This window comes from Corvus moneduloides, chromosome 3 (assembly GCF_009650955.1).
Source record: "Corvus moneduloides isolate bCorMon1 chromosome 3, bCorMon1.pri, whole genome shotgun sequence".
Classification (NCBI taxonomy): domain Eukaryota; kingdom Metazoa; phylum Chordata; class Aves; order Passeriformes; family Corvidae; genus Corvus; species Corvus moneduloides.
Window position 1 is genome coordinate 248,773 of NC_045478.1, and position 16,019 is coordinate 264,791.

Genomic DNA, 16,019 nt, shown 5'->3' on the forward strand with positions numbered 1-16,019 from the left:
CAGAGCCATGGCACTCATGTCATCCATGTCACCACTGGCACAGCTCTGCACCTTCGCTGGGGCCTCTCCTCCCACTCCAGGCTGCAGCAAGGACGGGTCTTCCCTGTCCCTAGGCCCCTCCTCTGGGAAAACGGTGACAGTGTGGTGATGGCCTCTGGCTTACCCTCCTCGGAGATTCGGTGACACTCGGGCGGTGCTTCTAGCAAGACCCCCGAGCTGCGATGGTGGGGGACAGCCCGGGTCCCTCTGGCCGTGGCCTCTGGCACCAGCCGCGGAGAGGGCCCTTCCCCGGGGCCCGGCCGGGCGGTACGCGGTGCCCGGGGCGCTGGGGCCGCGGGCATGCGCGGCCGGTGCTGCCCCACGGCCCGAGCGGGACCCGCGCGTGGCTCCCGGGCCGGCGGGGGCGGGGCCTGCCGCGAGGGGGCGGGGCCATGCAAATCACACCGCCGCCTTCCCAGCCGCTCTGCTGAGGCAGGGGTGGGGTTCGGCAGAGCCCTCAGGGGGCGCGTCCATGCAAATGAGGCGGCGCCGCGCGGCATGCCGGGACACAGCCCGCGCGGAGGCGCCGCTGCCGTCGCGGAGCGGGGCCGTGCGGGAGCCGCAGTCGCGCACCTACCGCGCAGGGGAGAAACTGCTGCCAGGCTGCCCCGGGTCGGGGGTGGTTTCCTGCACTCCGGCTGTGCCGACCCCTGCGGCATCCCCAAATGCAGTGAGCTCGGCTGCATCATTTATGGTAGGGGAGATTGTGTTCGCGTTCTCCCTGATTTCGTTGTTTGGAGGAGGAGTTGTTGTCAGGCTTAGCTGCAGGTAGTGTGCGTGTGTTGTTTCTCGTTATTCCCAATTGCAGCCGATATTCCTGAAACCATCTTTCTCCACTTTCTTCCCGCACTGATGTGCTATCGCTTGCCAGGATCGGCTGCAGGCGCGGCAGCAGTGTTGCTAGCCCGACTCCAGGCGGCCTCGGCGCCCGGTCCCGGCCCCATCTCCCACGTGCGGAAGGGGCCCAGCCTGGCCTCTCCCGGCTCCAGCCCGAGGGCCGAGAAGCGCCTCCGGCCCGACTGCGCGCTCGGACTGCGGTGGGACGGCAAGACTCGGGTTAGGGTCCCGGCCCGCACACCGACCTCACGGGAGGGACGGACGGGGGCAGAGACTTTGTCCGACTCGGGATGCGTCAAATTCCCACGCTCTGGAAGTCCGGCTGAACTCACGGACTCGACCGGGTGTGACCCGGACAGTGCTCACCGAGCGGGGCCGGCATCTCCCCGGGCCCCTTGCTCAGCGATTACCCATTCCACCGGGGCGTTTCCCTGCTCCTGCAGACATGGCCTGGGACAGGCCGGAATCACCCCGGCTTAAAACACAGCAGTCCAGAGGCCCCCTTTAGGGATCCACTGGCCAGCTACTGCAGGGAACGGGGATATGTCTCCCGGGCACCGGCAGCGCCTGTTCGGAGAGACCGCCCCGAGATGCTCCTGAACCCCTTGCTATTCTCGAACTGCGCACCAAGAGCACGACCGGACTGCCCTCGCTGCTCTACCGCCCCGCTGGAGAATCCCGGACGCCTCGCGGATCGCCCCCTACACCCGCGCTCCCAGATCCCACAGCTCCCGCGTCCCTCGCCCCATCCTCGATGCAGCGCCGGGCTGTCCATTGTGCTCTCATCCTCAGCGCCAGCAATGCCCGCGACCACCCTGGTCTGAGGGTCCGCTCCGCTCGACGTAGGATGGTGCTACGGTAGGGAAGGTACAGCCATGGATACCTCACAGCTTAATTCTGCAACATCTATCGTTAAACCCCCAAACCAGGGGAGAGCGCGAACGCAGTCCCCCACTACCACAAATTATGCAGTCGAGTTTCCCGCATTTGGGGAAATCGCAGGGGTCAGCACACCCGGAGTGCAAGGGATGAGCCTCGCCCTGGGAAAACCACCTGCCTGATCATGGTGTCTCCCCTGCCAGGTAAGTATGAGATACCAACCCCGCCGCCCGCACGCCCCGCCCGCCGCACGCCCCCACAGCACACGGCCACCCCGACACCAGCCCCGCCCCGAACCGGCCCCGCGCTGCGCCGCGGCCCGCACGGCCCGGCCCGCGCAGCGCCCGCGGACGCGCGAGGGCAGCGGCGCCCGTGCGCGGGCTGTGTCCCGGCATGCCGCGCGGCGCTGCCTCATTTGCATGCACACGCCCCGTTAGCCCGGCTCATGGCCCGCCCACACTCGTCGCGTCCTTGTGGCGTCATCGTTCGGGCCAGCCCTGGTTCCGGTTCCGGCTGGTGGCGCGGCCCGCAGCGGGGCGGCGGCTCCGCGAGCCCCCGATGGCGTCGAGCGCCGCCCGCGGGCCGCCGTGCCGGGAACGGAGTCTCCGGGAGCGGCCGGGACGACGATCGGGTTCTGCTGGGCGGAGTCGGAGCCGTAGTGGGGAGCGGGAGGGTGAACAGAGAGTACTCCGTATGTACCGGGGGTGGACTGGGCGAGGCGGGGGTGCTCCCCAGGGTACGAGGGGGTGCCACCGTACCCGGTGCTGCGGGACACCGAGTCATGCCAAGGGGTCTTGCTGCGTTCTGGTGCTAATTCCGGTGTTTTGGGGCAGGGGAAGAGCTGCCGGCGGGAGATCTGGACTGCGAGGATGAAAGAGAAGCTGCCAAGTCCCCAAAAAAACCTGTGCGGCCCCAAGTCAGTCCCGGCGGGGCGGTGGAGGGGCGCGGCGAGAGCTCCGCGAACGGGGCGGTGCCATCCCCGAGGGCTGCCGGGAAGCGCGGCAGGAAGGGCAAGGCCGAGGTGTTGCTGTTGGAGCTGTCCCAGGCCCCGGAGCCCATCCGGATGCAAAAGGTGCTGGGGAGCAGCGAGGAGGGGGACGGCCTTGAGACTCCTCGGGGCGGGCGGCCCAAGAGGAAGGCGGCCAAAGTGTAAGTGATGGTGACACTCGGAGCCTGGGGGCACCTGTGCTCTAGAGACACGTGGGAGCGCTGGGAATGTTCAGCCTGGAAAAGGCTGCAGGGAGACCTTAGAGCCTCTTCTGGTGCCTAAAGGGGCACCAAAAAAGCTGGAGAGGGCCTTTGGACAAGGGCCTGTAGGGACAGAACACAGGGGAATGTCTTCCCACTGCCAGAGTTAGATGGGATATTGGGAAGGAATCCTCCCCTCTGACGGTGGGGAGGCCCTGGCACAGGCTGCCCAGAGAAGCTGTGGTTCCCCGTCCCTGGCAGTGTCCAAGGCCAGGTTGGATGGGCCTTGGAGCACCCTGGTCTAGTGGAAGGTGTCCCTGCCCATGGCAGGGGGTTGGAACTGGATGAGCTTTAAAGTGTCTTTCAACCCAAACCATTCCCTGATTCCATGAGCTCTGTCTCCCCAGAGAGTCTCAGTGTCTTTCCTGTAGGACTTTGTCCCATGTTGGTGGGATGTACTGAGTCTTCACAGACCAATCCTTTCCCAATTTAGGGAATGTGTTTGGATCCAGGAGGCCCAGGCAGGGGGCAGCAGCTGCCCACGGCAGGAGGAATTCCCTTGGTTCCTGACAGAGCAGGAGGAGCTTATTGGTGGTAGCAGGGCAAGCTCCAGGGAGTTTGGGGTGGGGGGGAAGCTATGTGCTCAGGGCCTCTGGCACAGCTGGAGCAGATCCACTGCCCAGACCATGGGCTGGAGGGTGCATCCACCGAGTCTTGGAGGGAGGGAGGCTGGCCCACCCCTGTGTCATCCTGCCACTCACCTCCAGGCTCCGCTCTGGTGTCCCAGGGCCTTGCTGTACCTGCAGGAGCTGGCCGAGGAGCTGATGTCCGCATGCCAGCCCCCTGCTCCAGCCGAGGGGGCACCGGAGCTGGAGCCTGAGCATGTCCAGAGGAAGCGCCGGAGCCGGAGGAGGAAGGAGGAGGACACAGACAGCGATGACCCCACACGAGACGCTGACTTCGTGCCCTCGCAGGAGGTGCTGCAGGCAGAAGAGGAGGAGGAGGAGGAGGAGGAGGAGGGCAGCGATACCCTGCTCAGTGAGGCGTCAGAGCCAGAGCTGGAGGCACCTCGAGGGCACAGCGGGAGGACAGCGGCCACAGGGGTGAGGGCAGGGGCTCTGCCTGGGCCCCTTCTTGCCTGTGTCCCAGCACCAACAGCTGCAGATGCTTCCGCTGTCCCACAGTGTCCCTGCTGCCAGGGCAGGACAACTGGGATGGGGGTGGCACAGGGCCGGAGGCAGCTCTGGGTGAGAGCCAGTGGAGATGGGAGCAGGGACAGGTCTTCTGGGAGAGAAGCAGGGCCTGTGCTCCTGCCGGAGCAGTGGGAGGTAGAGGCAGGTCCTGAAGGGGTCCTGGCCTCCTGGAAGTTCCCATAGTGGGGCTGTATGTCTTTAGCCCAATGTGGTATGTTGATAGTGGCTGGGGAGAGCTCTGTTCTCGGGAGCTGTGGTGGTTCCCTTTGGGACAGGTGAGTCCCCTAGGGCTCAGGGCTTGCTCTGAGTCTGCTCTTGTGCCCAGAGATCCAAGCCCCAGTGCCGAGGCCTCGCTCCCAATGGCTTCCACAACTCCATCATGGCCCCAGTGGAGAAGAGCTCCAGCCTTACCTGCAGCCTGTGAGTGGGGGCTTGGGGTGCTCGAGGGTCAGGGGGCTACAGGGAGCAGTGAGTGTATGTGTCCTGGTAGCATCACTGGCACAGATACAAGGGAATGTCGATATTCCGCTGGGATGGGGCACAGTTGGGTCGGGGGGGTTGCAAAGGGCAGGGGCTGTGCTGCAGAAGGGGAGGCTGTGCCACAGGATGCGGGTACAGGGTGCTGCTCATGCCATGGGAGGGGATGTGGGGAGGGGATGTGAGGAGGGGATGCTGGACGTGCCAGGTGCAGGGCCATGGCTGAGATTTGGCATGCACTGCAGGCGGGAGCAGAAGCACTCGCAGTGGGAGTTCCCTGACTGGATCCCGGTGGCACACAGATGGATGTGTCTCTCTGACAGGTACCATGGGACCAGGGAGGGAGCAGACCCAGAGAAAACGTGGGGCAGTTTCTGGGGTGAGCAGTGTCTGGGGTGAGCAAGGGCATGGGGGGGCTGTGCTCCCACACCCCTTTATGTGTCTGCAGTGGGCTTTGGGAGTCTCTTGGGTTTGGCTGTGGAGCCACGTGGCCAGCAGCAGGGCCTGTCAGGCCGTGTGGAGGCTGGGATGGTGCTGGGGCATGGGGCTGTGCTGGGGTGATTGGGTGAGGGGTGGGGAGACCTCCTCTCACCTTCTGCCTGCACAGCGAGGCTGCCCCGTACCTGCCGGCAGAGGAGAAGTCTCCCCTCTTCTCCATTCAGCGTGAAGGCATCAAGGACGATGGTGCCTTGTACAGGTTAAACAGGTGTGTGATGGGGTGTCCCCAGGCCCAGCAGGGTGTTGGCTGTCAGGCTGTGCCCTGCCTGTCGTGGCAGTGGCTGTCAGGTTGTCCCGAGGCCCAGCAGGACAGTGGTTGTCAGGGTGTCCTCAGGCCTGTCTGGGACCAGTGGTTACCCCCAGGGTTGCATCCATGAGTTGGGCAGCCAGCCCATACTGTGCCCTGGGGTCCCACCAGCCCCTGCCCCAGCTCTGCAGAAGCCCTCACCCCCCTCCCCCCAACAGGTTCAGCTCTCTGCAGCCCCACCCAGAGCGCCTGGATGTCTCCTTCTTCGTGGGTGGCCCAGTGTGGGCGATGGAGTGGTGCCCAACCCCAGAGGGCTCTGCAGCCCCGCAGTATGTGGCCGTGTCCTGCCACAGGAGCATGGAGGAGACGCACAGTGTGTCTGGGCTTCACTCAGGCCCTGCACTCCTGCAGCTCTGGGGCCTGGGTGTGCTGCAGACGGAGCCAGGGTGAGTGGCCAGGCCTGGGGCTGGGGCTGGGGCCTGCCCAGATCTTTTGTCCCTCTGTGGCTGAGTGGGTGGTGAGACTTGGACTTTCCCAGAGCCACCAGCCACAGCCTGAACCCCAAGGAGGCTGTGTTGGTGGCCAGCTCTGCTGGTGGTGTACACTGGTGTGTATTGGAGCTGCTGGGCACCAGCTGCCATGTTCCTCATGGCCGAACATGCCCACAGCTCTCCCAACAAAGCCAGGCTGGCCTATGCCATCGCTGCTGACTACGGCTGTGTGTGGGACATGAAGTTCTGCCCCAGTGGTGCCTGGGAGCCACCCACCACAGCCCGGACGGTGAGTGCTGCTCAGGGGCTGCCCTTGGGTTCCCCAAGGGTCCGGAGGGGTGACCCCATGTCTGAGCCCATCTGTCCATCCCCAGCACCCACAGATGAGCCGGCTGGGTCTGCTGGCTGCCGCCTTCTCCGACGGCAGGGTGGTGGTGTATGCGCTGCCGCACCCTGGGGCCCTGCACCATGCCAAGACAACCCAGGTAAAAGGTAGGAAGAGCCACACCACCAAGCAGGGGCGTCCTGGCCCTCCTCCTGCCGTGCCAGGGTGGGGCTGCAAGCCCCAGGCTGGGCACCTCTGCCCACAGGAGCCTGCTGTGCTGGGGAGCTGCCAGCAGGACTGTGCTCCAGCCTGGGAGCTGCATGGTGGGGAGGTGAGCCCACCTGATCCCCAGGATTGGAACCCTGCTGCCCCAGCCTGGCATCTGCCACAGGTATAGTGTGGGATCTGAGGCTGCTTGTTGGGGGCCTGCTGTGAGTACTCTTGTGCCCAGAGATCCAAGCCCCAGTGCTGAGGCCCCACGTCCAATGGCTTCCACAATTCCATCATGGAATTCCAGTGGGGAAGAGCTCCAGCCTTGCCCTCAGCCTGTGAGGCTGCTTTGGTTCCATCTCAGGGACACTGCAGCCCCCTGGCTGGGATGTAGCTCCTGGGCAGCCCCCCAAAGCTGGGCACTGGGAGGAGACTCACAGCAGCATCACTGTAGCCATAGTGGGGGCAGGGTGTGGTGCAGCCACAAAGCTTGTCCCCAGCCATTCCCCATCTCCTGCTGCCAGAGCTGCTCACTCCAGCCTGGCCGAGCCGTGTGTCAGGGCAAGACAGGGAGCTCTGGGCCAGCTCAGGCTAATGGTGCCTGTAATAGACTGTGCCGGAGCTGAGCGGGATTGATGGCTGGTGCGTGCTGGCGGTGGGCACTCAGCCGTGGCCGACAGCCTGCGCTTTCATGCTGACAGTGGGAAATGGGCTCCCAGCCCCGCCAGCACGTTGGCTGTGCCTGTGTTGGCTGCGCCTGTGTTGGCTGCGGGTGTCTGGGCTGCTGCCGCAGCCCCCACGTGGCACTGTGTGATGGGGGGCCCACCCAGCTCCTGCCAGTGACAAGCCCGGCACATCATTGGCTGCAGCTGCTCGTACGGTCACTGCACCTCACAGCTGGGCTGGAGCACTGGTTCCCAGCCACAGGATCAGTGCCGGGCTCTGGTGACAGGCCCTGCTGGGAGCTCCCAAACTGGCATGGCTGTGCTGGCTGCCCTGGGGCACTGGGGACTTGCATCCCTGTGTTCCTGCCTGGCAGAGCTGGGGCTGGTCTCCATGCCTCATCCCAGCTGTCACAGCTGTGCCAGGGAAGAGGCACAACTCCTCCATATGGCCCATGGCTGCCACGCTCCAGGCTGTGATGGAGAGGACAGCCCCCCCAGGGGTTAGGGACCCCAGGCCCAAGGGATGTGGGACGGGGTCCCCACAGCGCTCACGTTGGGTGTTGCTGGTGGGAGGGGATTCTCAGGTAGACAGAGCTGGTGCGTGGTGGTCCTGTGGGCATTCTACCCTGAGCTGTTGGGTGCCAGGTCTCTGCAGCCTGCCCTCCCCAGCCTGCTCTTTCCCTTCCTGGAGTGGTCACAGTTAGGTCTGGCCCATGTGTCACTGCGTTACCTTGATTTTGGTGCCAGCTGTGATGGGGCAGGAGCACATCATCTCTGCCTATGGCACATTTCAGGGGCTGCTTCCTCCAACACACAGGCAGGCCTGGCTCCTGGGGGTCCTGCTGCTGCCAGTTTGCTCCTCCACATGCTTCAGTCCCTGCTGTGCTGGGGACACTGCTCTGGGGGGACAGCAGGACAGGGACCGGGTGCCCTGGCCAGGGCCGTGAGGAGCTGCAATCTAGGCTCCAGGCAGGGAGCTCCGAGGACAGCCAATGCCTGCCCTGATCCCCTTCTGCTCTCTTCTAGATGGGTCCCTCCACAAGCACCTTATCTGCAAGGTCAGTGTCCCCTGCCATGGTGATCCCTGTCAGGGCTGGCACCCGCCGAGCCCCTCAACCGGTGCAGAGCCTGGGGAGCCAAGGCACCTGCAGAGTGTTGGAGGGGCAGAGCAGTGTCGTGCTCCCACCCCAGGCATCCCGCTCTTGGGGCATGGATGGCACCAGTGCGGGGTTGTGACCGAGGGCTCTCCCTTGGCCCCCAGGTGCAGTGCATCGCCACACTTCAGGTGGGCTCCATCCAGGCAGGTAATGCATCTGAGTGTGGGCAGTGCTTCAGTCTCTCCTGGATGCCTTCCAAGCCCCACCATCACCTGGCAGCAGGGTTTTATGATGGTGAGTCCTCCTGTGCCCTGCAGCAGCACTCAGGGAGCAGCCCTCACCCTGGCAGAGACACTGGAGCCTTGTTCTCAGCCTCAGCTGATGCTGGAACCTCTGCCCATCCCTGGGTCAGGGGAAGGCTTCTCTGGGCTGGCTGTTGTCATTCTCGTGTACCTCCAGGCTGGTCACTGGTTGTCCCTGTCTGTGGCTCTGGCCTTATCCACATCTGTTGAACTTGCCTGGATGGAATTTTCTGCTAGGCTTCCAGTGATCCACAGCTCTGTGCTGTGTTGCCAGCACCTGCTACCATGCTGTCTGCTTGGAGCCCCAGCTCCAGCCTGGCCACCATGTCCCAGCCTGTGCTGCTGCTGTGTCCTGCCACCGTCCTGTCCCACTCTCAGCCCCAGCTCCAGCTTGGCTGCTGTGTTCTGCAGCTCCTGCAGCCCTGCCTGTGCTGCTGCTGGTCCCCGGTGAAGCACCTGTGCCACTGGCAGTGCCTCATGGACACAAGTCTCTCCACAGGCACCGTGGCAGTGTGGAACCTGCTCACCAAATCCCTGCTGCAGTGCGTGCAGCAGCCTGACGCCTCCCTCAAGCTCTACCCTTTCCGGTGCTTTCTAGCCCATGACCACGCAGTCCGGAGCATTGAGTGGTGCAAGGCTGACAGGTAAGGGCAGGAGCAGGCACAGGTACTGCCAGGAGAGGGGCTCCCTCCTGCAGGAGAAGCTCCTTTGTCAAGAAGGGCTCGGGAGGCTATGGTGTCATTGGCACCTGGTTCTCTGCAGCACTGGGGAGGTTGGGTTGGGCTTTCCACGGTGAGGGCAGTTGAGCCACTGCAGGACTGGAGCCACTTGCTCCCCGTGGCAGGGCAGGGCACAGCTCCATGCTGGGCTCTCAGTACTGCCTTTCTCCTGGTTCTCAGCAACTTCCTGGTCACGGTAGGCAGCGATCGCAAGATCAAGTTCTGGGACCTGCGGCGGCTCTACGAGCCCATCAACAGCATCAAGCGGTTCCTGAGCACTGAGGTGGCCTGGCTGCTGCCCTACAATGGCATCACTGTGGCCCAGGACAACTGCTACGCCTCGTGAGTGCTGGGGGCCAGTCCTGCTGCCGGGGCCTGGTCCAGCTTCCCAGGGGCCCCTCTGGCTTCCCCCTCCCTGGGACTGTCCAGCTGTGCCATGGCAAGGGCAAGCTCTGCTTGTTTTGGGTCACACCGCAGCATCACAGTGTGATATTCCCCCCTGCCATGCCATCCTGCAGCAGAGGCAGGGTGGGCCAGGGGATGGCCTACCCCTGGACTGGGCAACAGGGGTGCTGCGGGTTTGAGGTTTGGGGTCTCAGTGAGTTCTTGGCTTCTGGGAGCTGCCTTGAGCAGCTTTGACTCTGTGACATCCTGCGAGAGCAAGAACAGCCCCCTCACCACCCTGGGCTGGTTCTGGGGGGAGGTGGGCTGTGCCTGGCTCTCACAATCCTGGTGACGGCACAGAGTCAGGCATCCCATGCCTCATTCCATCCCTTCCACCACAGGTATGGGCTCTGCGGGATCCACTACATCGATGCCGGGTACCTGGGATTCAAGGCCTATTTTGTGGCCCCTCGCAAGGGCACCGTGTGGGTAAGGGCCAGTGCAGGGCCATTCTGTCCCAGGGGGCAGGTCAGCACCAGCTGGGGCCCAGGCTTGCGGGTGGGGTGACGCTGCCTGGCTGGGGGTGGTGGGGACCCTGTGCCCTCCAGCCCTCTGTCCCTGCAGAGCATCTCTGGCTCGGACTGGCTGAACACAGTAGCTGCGGGTGACATCACTGGCGAGCTGGTGGCAGCGGTGCTCCCTGACCTGGCTGTCAACCCCCTCAATGTCAAGCGCTCCTCGGACCGCAGATTTGTAAGCAACCATTGTGCTCGGGTGGCACAGCCCAGCACACAGGGCCAGTAGGGGTGGGGAGGGAGACCATGGGATAAGTGTCCTGGCCTCCTTTCCCACTGGTCCCTGGTGGTTCCTGTATCTCTTTCCGCCCTACCCTGAGCCCCCTCTCACCCGCAGCCAGTGTACAAAGCTGACCTTCTACCCTGCAGCCCTGATGGGCCTGAGGGCACCGAGCAGGCGCTGCCCAGGACCCATCGCTACAGTGAGATGATAGCCAGGAGCTACATCCGATTCCAGGACACGGACCTGGTAGGAGAGGGCAGGGGGCAGCCAGGGTCCAACCCATGAGCAGGACTTGTGGGGCTGTGGCTGGTGGTGGGGATGGCAGGGCCAGGAGATGTTGCTGGGGCATTGGGGCAGCCCCTTCCGTCCGGCAGAGCTGAGGTCATGGTGCATGCAATGCTCCTGCCTCGGGCCCACAGCCCAAGGTGCTGCCACCACTTTCCAGCGCAGCTTCCAGAACTTCCCGAGCCGGGAGCCCATGCGCCGGATGCACATGCAGGAGCTGAAGGCAGAACTGAGCCTTGACCGCCTGCAGCTGGAGGCCCTGCATAAGGTGAGGGGGCCAGGCTGAGCCTTAGCCCCAGCCCTGCACGCAGATGGTTCTGCTTTGGGGGCCGGAGTCCCAGCGTCGCAGATCCCTCCCTTACGAACCCCTCTTTTCCCACAGGTGCGCTTCAGCCCCAACCTGGACTCACAGGGGTGGCTGGTGTCGGGCGGGCAGGCAGGCATTGTGCGGGTACACTGCCTGGCAGGGCTGGCCTCCAGCGTGGGCCACCAGCTGCTCCCAGAGTGCCGGGCCCGCTTCAGCTTCCTCTATGGGGATACATCCAGCAGCCCTGGCCCCCCCGAGGGTTCCCTGCTGCCAGCGGAGTAGGAGTGTCAGTCCCTCGTGCTGCTGCCATATGCTCACCCTGGGCAGGGCCTGGGGCTGGGGCCAGCTATGCTGTCCAGGTGCTGCAGCCCCTCTCAGTGCTGCTTTCCCGATGGGTGTCTGCTGCAGGAGGGACAGCTGCTCCCAGCCATTCCCTGGGATGCTCTGAACACTTGTCCTCATCCTCGGGGCCTGAAAGGATCTGTCTGCACTGTTTGGTCTGAGCTGGGCAGGGGTGGTGGGACCTGCACATGTCCCGGGGTTGAGCTGTGGCTCTGACCCCGCGGAAGTGCCCGTGGGCTGCACCAGCACGGCGCTGTGCTTGTGCTCGCCTCCATCCCCACTGTGCGCCAAAGGGCAGGGAGGGGGCCGGGAGCTGTGGAGTCGCTCACATTGAGCTTGTGTTCAGCTGTGCAGAATAAACGTGGTTGGTTTTGTATGGCTGTGGTAGTGCCAGCGCCAGGGCGGGCGTGGCTGGTAGCTGTGGCTGTAGGGGTCCACTCCCAACTCCACCATTTCCCTCCCCATGCCCTTCTGTCTGCTGCACTGCTGCTGCTGCTCCAACACGTTTATTGGCAGCGCTGGCACCGCTGCTGGCACAGATGGACACCAGGGGCACAGACACGACTCAGCAGAGGGGATGGATCAGGCCCAGGCACAGCAGGATTCAGATGGAGCCCAGGCAGCAGCATGGGGGGCTGGGGCCAAGGCCAGGTCTGAGGTCCTCCATGGGGGATGTCCCTTCCTGCCAGGACAGACAGGCTCCCTGGGGAGTGGGTGGTGGGGCAGGATTCCACCTCAGAAGCTGTGGCACAGCAGGGAGTGGAAGATCCCAGGGAGCCCCTGTGCTCCACAGGCCAGGCCATGTGTCCATCCCCCCTGGGACGCTGCACTGGAGTTACTGTCCCAGCTCAGGGCTCTGCAGCCATGGGGTGGGTAGAGGGGATGTTGGGATCTGAAGCACTGCCCTGCTCTAACACAAGGAGCTGGGGCTAGGGCCAAGCCTGGCCCAATGTAGCAGCAGGTGGGGGGTCTCAGGCATGGGGGTCCTGACAGTGGGGACAGCCTGCAGTTTCCTCCTGGCTCCGTTCCACCTGTACCGTGCAGAAGGCAAAGCCAAACCTGCTCTGGAGCCGGGCAGTGACCTCCTGCAGCACCATCTCAGTGTCAGCACTGGCATCTAGGAGCAGCAGGGCAGGGGCTCGTTCCTGGCATGGCCAGTGAGAACCCCCGGCCATGCCCTGTGCGAGTCACTCACCCACAGCCACGTGCACCGACACCGCGGGGTGGCTCGGCGTCAGTGCCCAGAGATGCAGGTCGTGGACACCCCGCACCCCGCTGGCCCCCAGCAGCACCTCCTTCACTGCATCGAACTCGAGGCCCTGTGGTGTCCCTGCCAGCACCACCTGGTCACAGGGGCCACCCTTGGCCCCCAGCCAAAGCCCACACCTGGGTGAGAGCTCCCAGTGGAAGCCACTAGGGCTGGGGGCTTTCCCAGGGGAACCAGGCTGAGCATGGTGGCTCTGGGTGAGACAGCCTCACCTTGGAACCAATGTACCTGCCTGGGGTGGAGAGGAGGGACTGGGAGGATTCAGGTGAGGCAAGGGAAGGACAGAGGTAAGCTGCCTCATGGGCAAAGTGGTGTGGCAGCTGCAGCTCCAGCAGCTCCTGTGCCCACCCTGCACCTGTGGTCTTGCACCCCTCTCACTCACTGCTCACCTTCCATGAGGACCCTGAAGACGTCTCTGAGGATCGTGATGGTGGAGCCAAGGACAAAGACCGAGAAGAAGAGGGTGCTGATTGGGTCTGCAATCTTGCACTGGGGCTGCAGAGAGCAGGATCTCTGTGAATCTGGGGGCAGAGCCCACGTGGCACCCTGGGTGGGACTGGGAGAGCTGTTCCCACCGGCAGCACTGGGGCAGTCCAGCCCGGTCACCTTGAAGTAGATGATGGTGGCAGCCACGAGGACACTGACGCTCTGCAGCAGGTCACCCACCACGTGGACGAAGGCTGCCCGCACACTGGTGCTGCCAGGCAGGGGCCCATGGCTGGGCTGGCAGGCCACAGAGCTCTCCAGCTGCTCGTAGGCCCCTGTGCCATGGCCATGGCCAGCAGGGGCCTGGTGCAGGATGTAGGCCATGCTGGGGAGAGGAGGGCTGGCTCAATGCCACACTGACAGGACATGGGGGCCCTGCTGGCCCTGCTTGGTCAAAGGGGGCACAGGCAGTCACACTGGGTCTTGGGATGGTGGAGAGGAGTGGGGCTGGAGACGCAGCAGGGCTGGAAGGTGTGCAGGAACAGGGCAGGGGTTTGGTTATGGGGCTCGTTACAGGGCTTGGGACGTGCTGCTTGGGGACCAGGGAATGTGGGGCATGGGGGTGTAGACACAGAGACTGGAAGCCCCGAATATATGGGGGACAGGGAAGTGGGAGAGACAGCGCCTGCGGACACAAGGCTGGCACACAGAGACATAAGGTGACCTGGGGGCACAGTTGGGGTTCTTGGGGTTCCAGAGGCATAGGTGGGGCAGGACTCAAGCTGATGGTACACAGGGACCATGGCTGAGTAGCCCCACGTGGGACATACACCAGATTGACGCCGACAGCGCAGGCGGATGTGGCCAGCATGGCTCGTGCCTCGATCTCGTAGTCATTGCTGATGATGCGGGCGGCCGCCAGATAGATGAGGGCTGCGGTCACAACCCAGATGGAGAGGACAGAGGCCAGCGCACCCAGTGTCTCTGTGAGATGGGACGGACCCATTAGTACCCACCCTGGCCATGGAGGTCCCATGGAGTCCCACAGGGCCGTGCTCCTCAGCTCACCAGAGCGGTGCCAGCCAAAGGTCATGGTCTTGGTGGGCGGACGGTTGGAGACCCAGAGGGAGAAGAGGCTGACAGACATGCTGCCCATGTCTGTCAGCAGGTGGGCTGCATCCGTCATGATGGCCAGGCTGTGTGCCAGGTACCCACCTGTGGGCACAGAGCAGCTGGCACCCCACGCCCCGCCGGCAGCCCCCCACCCTGGCCCAGCCCCCATTACCTATCACCTCCCCGACCATGAAGAGGCAGCAGACAGCACAGGCAACACTCAGCTGCTGGTGGGCCTGGAGCCTGCCCTGCCCAGGGCTGGGGGTTGGGGGACTGCAGCAGCAGTGGGGAGCTGGAACTGGGGGGGCCGGCAGTGCTGAAGGATCTTGAGAGCCTGTGAAGAGACTAGGGGCGGGGGTCACTGCTGGCAACACCGGGTCTGGTGTTCCTGCCCAGAACCCCCGAGGGTCCTGCTACTGCCCAGTGGTATGCAGCCAGGCAGCCGGTGGGGCACCTGCAGAACCCCCCCCAGCGGGACGAGCAGCCACGGGACCGGCAGCAGCAGCAGGAGGCGGTGGCACGGGGCTCCCACCGGAATCGGAGCCGGGAGCGGTGCGGGTACCCGCGGGGAGGTGCTGCTGGTGGGAGCGAGGTGTTGCACCTGGGGCCGGGCTGCGGGACGGGCCACCGGTGCGGAGACGTGAGGCGTGGGGAAGGGGCGGCGAGGGCCGAGGTGCTGGTGCGTGGGGCAGCAGTGCGGGATGGGGGACGGACAGCCCACCGGGAGGGGGACTAATGGATGGACGGTACCGGTGTGGGCGGGTGATGGATGGATGGTACCGGTGCGTAGGTGACGCTTGGGCACCGATAGGTGCTGGACGGACACCCGAGGGGGGAGCGGGGATGGCGCACGGTCGGGCGGGTTCCGCTTGAGCGGAGGTGCCGGTGTCAGGGTGAGCGTGCTGGTGGCGGGGTGACGGTGCAAGAGGCGGACAGTCAGGGCTGGTGCGGGGACTGCGGAGCTGCCGATGTTCGTGTCGGATGGATGAAGGCACGGGGGCGGGCGGGGAGGGACGTGCCGGGGGTGCCGGTATCGGGTGGGGGGTGGGAGTTGGGCGGTGCGCGACGTGCCGTGGGCTTGCGGGTGCCGGGGGAGCTGAGGGCGATGGGGGCAATGGAGGTGCCAGGGGTGATGGGGGAGCAGGTACCGGCCGTGCGGGTGCAAGAGGACCGAGGGCTGCAGATGCGGCGGATAATGGAGGTGGCGGTGCGAGGAATTGCCGGGGGCCCTGGGAGGGGATGGGGTGCCGGGGGTGGTGGTGCCGGGGTAATGGGGGTGCCGATGATGGAGGTGTTAGTGCCGGTAATGGGGTTGTCGGGACGATGGTGTGCCGGTGGTGATGGAAGTGCCGGTGGTGATTGGAGTGTCGGAAGTGCCGGGGCAATGGGGGTGCCCGTGATGGTGGTGCCCGTGATGGAAGTGCTGATGCTGTCGGTGCCGGCGGCGCCGGTGATGGAGTTGTGCTGGCGGTGGTGGGGGTGCCGGGGTGATGGGATGCCGGGGTGATGGGTGCCAGTGCCGGCGGTACCTCTTGAGGCGCAGGCTGCCGTCGGCGCGGCCGCCCCGCGGGCTGACCAGGCGGGCGCTCTCGGTGCCGGTCGGGGGCTCCATCCCGGGCGCGAGCGGCACCACGGGCACCGGCACCGCTGAGCCCCGCCCCTGCCGTGGCTCCGCCCCCACCCGCCGGGTCCCGCCCCACGAGGGGGTGGCCGGGTGGTACCGCCCGCGGGTGCCGCTGTTCCGGGCTCTGGGAAGGGGCGTCCGGGGGGGTGCACGGGACAGCTCGGGTGTTGCGGTCCAATGGCAAATCCAGTGCTTGCTCCAGGCAAATCCGTGTGATACGTGGGAGCTGTGTGTAAGGGGCGCTGCTTTCACGGGGGCAGCTCTTTGGGGGCAGGGCTCAACCTCACCTCTTGTCCCTGGGCAGGT

At 65.0% G+C, this 16,019-nt stretch overlaps 2 protein-coding genes, 1 non-coding gene and 1 pseudogene across 8 annotated transcripts; 2 read left to right on the plus strand and 2 right to left on the minus strand.

The window, feature by feature from the left end:
• The first annotated feature begins 608 nt into the window (after positions 1-608).
• LOC116442315 lies at positions 609-762 on the plus strand (annotated as a pseudogene).
• A 1,040-nt stretch (positions 763-1,802) lies between these two features.
• Positions 1,803-1,966, minus strand: LOC116442308. Its single transcript, XR_004239502.1, has one exon. It is a non-coding gene; the product is annotated as a U1 spliceosomal RNA (small nuclear RNA).
• Positions 1,967-2,263: 297 nt separating this feature from the next.
• GTF3C2 (general transcription factor IIIC subunit 2) lies at positions 2,264-11,659 on the plus strand. 4 transcript variants are annotated; one of them, XM_032104071.1, is made up of 18 exons: positions 2,265-2,446; positions 2,589-2,904; positions 3,731-4,046; positions 4,462-4,556; positions 4,859-4,936; positions 5,221-5,319; positions 5,577-5,804; positions 6,027-6,138; positions 6,224-6,341; positions 8,076-8,107; positions 8,311-8,440; positions 8,948-9,092; positions 9,348-9,509; positions 9,953-10,040; positions 10,176-10,304; positions 10,464-10,595; positions 10,795-10,902; positions 11,017-11,659. In XM_032104071.1, the coding sequence occupies exons 1-18, from the start codon at positions 2,314-2,316 to the stop codon at positions 11,221-11,223; spliced, it is 2,628 nt and encodes an 875-aa protein (XP_031959962.1). In that variant the 5' UTR covers positions 2,265-2,313; the 3' UTR covers positions 11,224-11,659. The 4 variants fall into 4 exon arrangements, with proteins under 4 accessions (XP_031959964.1, XP_031959965.1, XP_031959962.1 ...); XM_032104072.1 differs by lacking the exon at positions 5,221-5,319; XM_032104073.1 differs by lacking the exons at positions 10,795-10,902; positions 11,017-11,659 and having other exon boundaries at positions 2,264-2,446; positions 10,496-10,586.
• Positions 11,660-11,773: 114 nt separating this feature from the next.
• On the minus strand, positions 11,774-15,735 carry SLC30A3 (solute carrier family 30 member 3). Of its 3 annotated transcripts, none has more exons than XM_032104080.1 (8): positions 15,619-15,735; positions 14,262-14,434; positions 14,045-14,191; positions 13,807-13,960; positions 13,157-13,361; positions 12,940-13,045; positions 12,479-12,613; positions 12,155-12,400 (listed from the first exon to the last, which is right to left on the minus strand). In XM_032104080.1, the coding sequence occupies exons 1-8, from the start codon at positions 15,699-15,701 to the stop codon at positions 12,255-12,257; spliced, it is 1,149 nt and encodes a 382-aa protein (XP_031959971.1). In that variant the 5' UTR covers positions 15,702-15,735; the 3' UTR covers positions 12,155-12,254. The 3 variants fall into 3 exon arrangements, with proteins under 3 accessions (XP_031959970.1, XP_031959971.1, XP_031959972.1); XM_032104081.1 differs by having other exon boundaries at positions 12,294-12,400; positions 12,479-12,626; XM_032104079.1 differs by lacking the exon at positions 12,479-12,613 and having other exon boundaries at positions 11,774-12,314.
• Between the last annotated feature and the right edge of the window lie 284 nt (positions 15,736-16,019).